Source organism: Marmota monax, unplaced genomic scaffold (assembly GCF_021218885.2).
Source record: "Marmota monax isolate L192 unplaced genomic scaffold, Marmota_monax_Labrador192_F-V1.1 WCK01_AAM20220418_F8-fsc00134, whole genome shotgun sequence".
Classification (NCBI taxonomy): Eukaryota; Metazoa; Chordata; class Mammalia; order Rodentia; family Sciuridae; genus Marmota; species Marmota monax.
The window spans coordinates 859,208-868,147 of record NW_026692281.1 but is presented as its reverse complement, the minus strand read 5'-3'; the positions used below and the strand labels follow the sequence as shown (position 1 = coordinate 868,147).

Sequence of the window (8,940 nt, the reverse complement as noted above, 5' to 3'; positions counted from 1 at the left end):
GTAAAACTAGATGATCCTTTAAAAAATATTACCAAACAGATACTCTAGAGGTGAAGAGAAAGCCCAACTCAGGAATATCTTCCAGACTAATTTTCATTCCCCTGTAAAGCAGACTTAACTCCCCTTCCTCCATCAAATGCTTACCTTTTAATATTTTGTTAGGCAGGCAAGAGTCAACAATCAGGCCAGTTCCAGTAATGTGACCTCTGTTTAAACACCTAACTCAGTGTGACAAAAAAAAAAAAAAAAAAAAATATATATATATATATATATATATATATATATATATATATATATATATATATATATATCATGGGGTAGAGTCAGAGAGGCCTGGATTCAAATCACAGTATTTGTTATTTACTATAATCTATATGCCCTTGAGCTGTTTACTTCAGCCCACTGGGCTATACTTCCTTTATCTTTAAAATGAGATGAATACTTGCATGACTGTTTTAAGGATGAAATGAGATAATATACATGAAGCACCTAGTACTTAGTAGGTGTTTAATAACTGTTAGCTCCTTTGTTATCACTGCCAGTTCAAGACTTACAGCTCATCCATTGCCAGTTTCTCTAACCTACTGGCTAAGGTACGCTGATTATTTCCTATAGCTGCCACTTTATGATTATTTCCTTTATCCCATTGCCTCTTCTAAAAGACCATCAAGCATAGGCCAAGCCAATCTCATTCCATGATAGCATGCCTCGCCAGAGTCTTATGCTCTTTAAATCAGAGTACCAGGGGGAGCAATGAGGTTCATTCTTTGGGGATAGCTTAGAACAAGGCCAAAACAACTTCAGCCATTATTCCTCCAATAAGACTGATGGTACCTGTCCTTCATGTTAGGATCTAGATCTGTGTCCCAGGCAACACAGCAATCTCACTACCAAGTTTCTGGATATTTCTTCCACTGGGATTGCCATACATTCCTCTGCTTCTCAATATCTCCCAATTTCACCGTGGTGGTTGTGGTATTTTCTACCCAAGAAAACTAGAGTCAAACCATCTCTCTACCATTCTCCCTGGTTCTGAGGTTCCATTGGCCACTGGTTCCATGACCAAATTCTGCACACCTGCCTGTTTTAGTCAATCATGTAACAGGACACAGCAAGAGCCCAGGTCTCTGAGACCAGGACTCAATAAGAGACCAGCAAGTCTCAGAGATTTTCTTTGTGGCTAAGCAGCGGGTGAAATGATAACTTTCTTGCTCCTGGTTCCTTAGCAATGTGGCCTTCAAAACTGGGTAGGGTGGAAAGAGCTCAATATGGCCACCTGAGCATGTTTGATTTAGAATGGCATCAAGATTCTACTCAATAATTTTGACCAAAGATCTTAATATATTTAGCTTACATGTTCCTTACTCACCAATAAACCATGCTTGGAGTTCAGTCTTAAAAATGACTTTTGCCATTTAGTAACACCATCCCAAAGACATCTCAGAGTTGGTTGGGATTGTTTTTTTTTTTTCTCTCTCTCCATATCTATGCTTCTCTCTAAGTACTACAATCAGTGTACTAGTGGGCTCATGTTAGAAGAGTACAAGCAGGAAAGCCCTTCCTCCCATACTGGGCCTTGTTATAGTCACATGGACCTTAAAGACAGGCTATGGCCACAGCATCTGCCTGGGAACACTGACACTCTTTCAGAAGATTTCTTTCAACAAACAGGATTCGGAAATATCTATTTCTTAGCTTTCTGACCCACTACATTGATTTAATTCCCTTCCAGTGATTGAGATGATCAATGAAGGGGATCAGGGGATTGTTTTTTGAAGTTTTCCCCTTGGTGGCAAATGTGAGGTCAATAAAAAAGGTAAAAAGCCAACCCCCCAAACTGATGGTTGTTAAAGCCACCAACCCTAAGGCCCCTGGCTAGAAAAGTGTGGGGTAATAGAAAGAACTCCGCATACCAGCTCAGGGACCTGGGGTCTTGTTCTGCTGTTCTGCTGTGGTCACTAACTTGCTCTGCCAGTAAACTAGGCTGTTAGACTAAATGCTTTTGAGAACCTCTTCTAATCAAATGCTTTATGGACTGTAAAATGAGTCTTTTATCTCATGAGGTGTGGTTCTTAATGTTTTTTGGGTCATAGGCCCATTTGAAATTCAGTAAAATATTATGGACTATCTGCCCAGAAAAGGCAAATTGTCATGGAATCATGCATAACATCTCAGGGACATCATGGAGTTCCTGAATCCATGGACACTCGATAAAAAATTGCTTTTCAGGAGATAAAATAGCTTATCAGCAGAAGGCAAACATGAAGCAACAGCAATAACTACTTGGCTTCCCTCCATCTTAACAATTTTTCCTAACATTTGACTCAAGAATGGAGCTCCAATATGACAAACACAATATGCCTTTTTTAAAGAAATATTTTCAGTTTGGAAGTTTTGTTTGTTTTTCACTTTTTCTTGTTTGCTTGGAAAGGAAGCTTTCAGGTGAAAACAGGAAGGATAATCCAAATAGACCTAGGCTTTGACATGCAAAACATGCTTTGCAGATTTGTCCTAAGTGGCTGTAGGCAAGAGCAGGAAGTCCCCCTTCCTAAGTCCATGCAGGGTGTGAGCACTGTGAAGGACATAACCCATGCTGTCTGGTCCCACAGCAGACAGGCTCTTAGCAACATATTGCAATGCCAGAGCACCAACCTGGCACCAGTGCCCATATCCTCAGTAAGAGACATGTTAACATTCTCCAATATTCAGCAAACATTCCCACTCCCCTTCAACCAAGGTAAGCAATGACCCCAAATCAAGTTGCCTTTAGTTCAGAGCAAGACTCCTAAGACCAGTCTTTAGCCCCAAATCTTGAGAGTTCGACAGCCTTTTGAGGAAGCAGGAAGTTCAGAGAAGAGTTGAAAACTAGGTTCCCTTCTTCGACTCAGGTCAGTGGATATCTTGGTTTTGGCAGAGTCTGGGGCTTGAGGGAATCCAGACATTCACAGTGTTACAGGAGCTTAATACAGACCTTCTGAGGGGATGAAGACAGAATACAAAGGAGAAATAAACATGTGTCTAGGACATGTGCCCCTTATTTTTGGCTTCCCATGAGCCTGAAGGTGCAGGGCCAAGAAGGAGCTGCTCTTCAGCACAAAATGTCTCAGGACACAAGGCTTTGAAGCAGACCCTTTCAGGACCTGGAAAGGATCCCTGAGGCCAAGGATTTTAAAACCTGAAAGAAAAAGAAGAAAAGGAATTATCTAGGACTTGTTACACACTTAACAGCCACTGGGCAGTGGAGCCTGCTAGGTAAGTAGCAAAGCCTATGACTGGTAGCTAATCTTCTGAGAAACAGAGGCTGGCTGGGAAAAGGCCATTAGGGCTCAGATCCCACAGAACAGACCTACAGTGGAATAGTAATCAGGTCTGGAGACTTTGTGCCTTCCAACTTTAATTTCCCAAAGGTGTACCTGGGAAAGCAAAAGTCTGATACTAGAACTTCTGAGATTACCCCCACATGTATGGCCTGCAGTATCTTCAAACTTCCTTTTACTGGGGCGTCACCTTTATGTTGGCTGATAACGAGAAGCTTATCAACCTATGGACCTCTGAGGACTGGTAGTGATAGGAAGACAAGGAAGGCTAAGGAGCATATGACAAGCTAAGCTCCAGATACTTGGATATCATTTATGTGTATATTGGTTCATGTCATGCCAGAAATCTGATAGTTAAGCAACTAGAACTCCTAGGTAGAGAAAAGCATTTCCTGACCTCCAAGATGCTTTTGACCTTAGTAAGTCACTTATCTCCTCTGAACTTCAATTCCTTTATTTGTTGAGTCAGAACACATATTATCCTACCTACTTCTGGCATCTGGTTTGGATTGAATGAGATAATGGATATGAAAGTGTTTTGTGCTAGACAAACACAAAAGACTAAGGATAAAAGTTCTGGTAGGTATGACTGAAATAGTAATTTGGTCTGAAGAAATGAAGTCCCTGTACAGATACTAAGGTAGCCTCTTGGCACCTTCAACAATACCCAAAGGAGGTTATTTGTTTCCTTCTTGACCCAAAGGATGTGAAAGTTATAAGGTTCCAACTTCTCATTTTATAGACTGGGAAACTGAGACTCTGAAAAGGAAATATACTTGCCCCAAATGTTACAGCTAGGACTCATAATGAATTTAATTCAAAGGCAACCTGTACAACTATCCTACCGTCTGACTGGAAGAGAAAGAAAGGAAAGGAGAAAGTAATTTAAAATCACACAAAACCTCTGAATTAAAAAGCACTAAGTTCAAGGGTCATGCAATTTAGGATAATGAACTGAAGCATGAAAGTGACTCCCCATCTTCTAAATCTGGTGTATTAGCCCTTAAAGACTCCGTAATCAGGATCTTTGTAAAGGTTCTGTAGTCAGGGTGGAGACAACATACCTGTGGCCTCAACTCTCATCTCCAGGAAGTCTGCCTTGAGAACTGTGAGCAAAGAAGAAATAAAGTTCACTAAGACTCTAGAAATCAGGATGACATAGGCAAAGCAAGGAGATGAGGGATACTTCCAGACCAAGGCCAAACAGGTCATCTGAAAAATGGGGAAATGATTCTGCCCGGATATCTTAAAGCTTCTCTGGAATGTTAAGAGAGCACAGTCTCCTGACACAAAGACATTATTCAGGTAGCAGAACAATCCTTTGTGTATCTGTGTCCTTTGTGTATCTATGTAAAAATGTAAAAATGTATCATCTTTTATCTTGAAGACCAAACCAACCTTGCCCAGACTCTTAATGTGTTCAGATCAATCCCAAATTATCATTGCTTGGGGACAACTGGGAATTATAAAAAATCCGATAGAACCAATTCCCCTATAATGTGAGCAGAGCATCCCACACAACAGCTGGTCCCCTTCTGTTTTTCTCGAAACTGTTTATAACTATTGCCTGAATGATCTCATTCCCATTCATGGTTTCAGTTACTACCAACTTTTGGGACACTTTCCTCAAAGTGCTACTATTCATATTGTAGTATATGTGGATGATCCATACTGAAGCTATATGGTGTCAGTTATCAATAGTTCTATTCCTCCATGTATCTATGCCCTGACACAACTATTAGCCTAAGGCTGCAGTTACCCAGTGGATATCTGTACCAGGATTTCCCCTGAGTGTCTTCAAAATAACCATCTATAATTGAGCACAAAATCTTTCTCAAAAAATCTACTCCTTGATGATTCTTGAATCATCTACTTAATTACTCAAGTTTGACTATTCCCTCTCAGGTGTTCTGCAACATCCCACATTTGAAAAGTCAGCAGTGTCTTACTGAGCCTGCCACAAGTCTGTCCCTTCTATTCCATTGCAATAGGTAATGCCATAGGCTAGGACTTTCATCAAATCCTGCCAAGATGATTAGTCTCCTAATGGGTCTCCCACCCTCCAGTCTCTATACTATTATCTATCTTCCCCATTATCATTATGGTGATCTTCTCACAACTCAGCTCAGAATATGAATTGCCATGCTTAAGTATCTTCCATGACCCTCCTCCAATGGACTACAGTGTAAAGACTAAACACCTTAATATGTCATACAAGACCTTCATGATCTAGCCCCAAGTCATGTTTCCAATGTCACCTATAGTTCCTCTTTTTACTCCCACATTCTCTCCAAAGTGAAACAATAATCTCTCTTGAACCTGTATTATATAAAGATGGTCTGCCTCCATATAATGTCCTCCCTTGCAGTCTTCACTTCCTCTTCTTCTTTTTTTGAACCCAGGGCCTTGAGGATGCTAGGTAGACACTCTACCACTGAGTTACACCCTAGCCCCTCACTTCTCTTCTTGATGACCCTCTACTCATTTTCTTTTCAGTTATTTTTCTAAAATTGCTATAGAATGGAAAGGAATGAGGGAGAGTGTCATTCAAATAGCACGATACAGTTAGTTATGCAAATGGGAAGCAAAAGGGGGCAAGGAAATGGTTAAATAGTTTATTTGTTTCATTACAGATGAGGGAAGAGTTTGGCCACAGTGACCATGGATAGGATTGACTGTGTGACTAGTCCAAGGATCTTGCTCAGAGGCTGGCATTTGTATTTAGTAATGCAAGTGGTGGTTATGAGCTGGGGGTCTAGACAGAATGGATGCTTCCCTATTTGGATACTGAGTGGGAGGAACCAGTGGGATATGGGGGCTCATGACATACTGGAGAGCAGGTATCCACATTGTTCTTATTTATACTCCTTCCAAGATGGAATCTGGGGATAAAGACCAAAATTAAGTCTAGGTTCTTGAAGGGTGAATATAGGATAGATAGAGTGTCCTGAAGGGCCTGATTTGGTCACAGCCCACTTGAGTTATAGTTGCTCTAAGGCTTCCCTGAGCACTGGCTGACAAAGCCCACCCAACTGGCAATGTTATCAGACTTGTACACACTCAACACTAGTTTGTCTATTGCTTCCCTATTGAAAGTCTGCCTGCCCTGAAGATTCTATTGAATTTTGTTCATGCCTCTCACATATTCCCTTCTCAAAGCCTTGGTTCCCATCTAGAGATGCAGTTCAATCCCATAACATTTTTCTGTACATTTTTACTTATCCTTCAAGCTCCAGCTTAGACAATCATCACTTCTAAAAAAGTTTTTCATTTAGACATTCCCATTGTATTCTGTTCATTCCAGATTACATTGTTCAAGTTCCTTGGTATTTATTTCTTAAAACGCTTTCCCTGGGTGGGGGGGTTGACCAGGAAATTCTCTTGCTGGAGGGGTACATCATTAAGAATATTAGGCATGCCCATTCTTTCTCGCTTCTTTATCTCTTATTTCTTTTCATTCTTTTTTCATTCTCAAGGCAAGCCTTTTTGAAAACCTCCATGGTAAAACCTTTCATCTTCATGCTATTTGTAAAAGAAATCTGGGGCCTTGACCTAACTTTCATCTGTTATGGTAGAACAAATGGAAAATCATGTCTAAAGAGAATTTGGCCCAGTCTATAGCTTCCTGTGGCTCACAGTACTAGGGTTTCTTATGCAGAACCAGGTCTTGGTAAGTCTAGATCTACAGTTTTGACTAGAGCATGTCTAACCTATCCCAAGGTGAATTGCTGGAAAAGGTGAATTATTTTGCTTTTGACTTACCACCTATAAGAGTAACAACACTTCCATTACATTTTAGGGAGTACAATTTAAAACTCTCTCAATAACAACATAAAACAACTCACAGAAAATACCTTAAAAGCTAAGCAATCATTTCTCCAGGTTCTAGTCCAAAGGGCCCCAAATGCCCAGGGATTTATCAGTTTGTTCCAGAACTTGAGAAGTTTTAAACACAAATGGAAGGAGGGAGTCAGAAAATAAGAAAAGAAGGAAGGAAGGAAGGAAGGAAGGGAGGGAGGGAGGGAGGGAGGAAGGGAGGAAGGGGGGAGGAAGGAAAGAGAGAAATGAAGAAAATTAAAAAAAAAACAAAAAACAGATCTCTAGTCTGTACTCCTAGAAATTCTGCTTTAGCAGGTCTAGAATAGAAGCCAGGAATCTTTGATTTTTTTCCCTCCAGTTTTTGCAGGTGATTTAGATATGCACTAAGTTTGAGAACCATTATCTGAGGCTACTATTTATCTTTGAAATGGGAGCCATGTTTATTCTAAGGCTATTTAAGGTAGAGTACTATACATGTTCCTATCAGTTGCCCTTTGAGAATTTAACAGGGTCTAGATAAGTAAAACAAACAAACAAAAAGAAGATCTACATTGGGTATGAGCTTCTGCAGTATAGTCTGGTGTGTATGCATGAGTGTGTGTGTATGCATGCACATATTTGTGAGAGAGAAAGAAAGTGGAAGGAAGAGACATCTTATATGAGAGACATAGGGAAAGAAAAACAGATAAACAGGGACAGGGACATAAAGAAAGAAACACAGAGGAAATACAAAGAGTAACAGAAAGAGAATGAGAGACACTAAGTGAGAAAAAGCATGAGACAGACAAAAACAGAGACACAAGTGAGAGAAAGAGATGAAAATACAAAGTTGCAGGAAAGAGAGTGTTCTATAGAGAAAGAGAACAAAAGAAGGTAAGAGCAAGAACCCATGGGATGTTCATAATGCATTTATTAAAAAATGATTTGGTTTCTCTTCTGTCCCTTTTGTCTCTTACCTTCCTGTTTTCCGGGAAGCTGTTTCAAAGAACCGGGTCCTGGAAGCCACCCTGCAAACAGAAGTCAATTAAGTCCCATAAGTTGTTCTGGAATACATGTGAAAACCAATGACCAATGAAAAGGACAAAAGACTGAACTAGATAGGCAGCCAATGCGAGGCCTTGCCTTTGCCAGCAATGGGCCTGGGTCTCAGGAGAAACCCAAATATCAGAATGTGTAATGGCCAAGCTGAGTGTAGTAGTATATGCCTGTTATCCAAGCAACTAGGGAGGCTGAGGCAAGAGAATAACAGTTCAAAGCCAACCTCAGCATCTCAGAGCGTCACTAAGCAACTCAGTGAGACTGTGTCTCTAAATAAAATACAAAAAGGGCTGCGAATGTCACCCAGTGGTTAAGTGCCCCTGGGTTCAATCCCCATTACAAAAAAAAAAAAAAAAAAAGAAGATAGAAAAAAAGAAAAAAAAAGTTATGTATAATGGCTCTGAGCCCAGAGGCACCTGAAAGACCACAGATGAACCCATTTGCTCCCTGTGGGTCCAAAATGGTCTAACTTTGTTGCCCATTTCAGCTTTTCTTGGAGAAAATATGTGAAATTAAATATGTGAAATTAGTCTTGGGTTTCAAAGTATAATTTTTGGCATTTAGTAAATATATGTAGCTAATTATCTGGAACAGTGGAGGTTTTGCTCTTCTTTCCCCAATTTTACAATTATGGAAAGCAAGAGATACAAGAAAAAGGAAGGTCAGGAGGTAGTATTGCTGAAAGAAGTCCCAGTCACTGGCTGAAGACCAGCCAGGCTAGTCCCTGAGTGCTGCTGTGGTCCCATCCTGGCTGCTCCTTCCCTGG

General features: G+C 40.4%; 1 protein-coding gene across 2 annotated transcripts in view; it reads right to left on the bottom strand.

Annotated features, from left to right (window-relative positions):
- Positions 1 to 352: 352 nt before the first annotated feature.
- The window catches only part of Ophn1 (oligophrenin 1), a 374,656-nt gene continuing 366,068 nt past the window's right edge, over positions 353 to 8,940 (bottom strand). For both annotated transcript variants that reach the window (XM_046440297.2, XM_046440286.2), the window contains exons 23-25: positions 8,093 to 8,143; positions 4,382 to 4,423; positions 353 to 3,175 (exon numbers count right to left, since the gene is read on the bottom strand). In XM_046440297.2, coding sequence (XP_046296253.1) covers positions 4,390 to 4,423; positions 8,093 to 8,143 — 85 coding nt within the window. In that variant the 3' untranslated portion in view covers positions 353 to 3,175; positions 4,382 to 4,389. The remainder of the gene's footprint in view (positions 3,176 to 4,381; positions 4,424 to 8,092; positions 8,144 to 8,940) is intronic.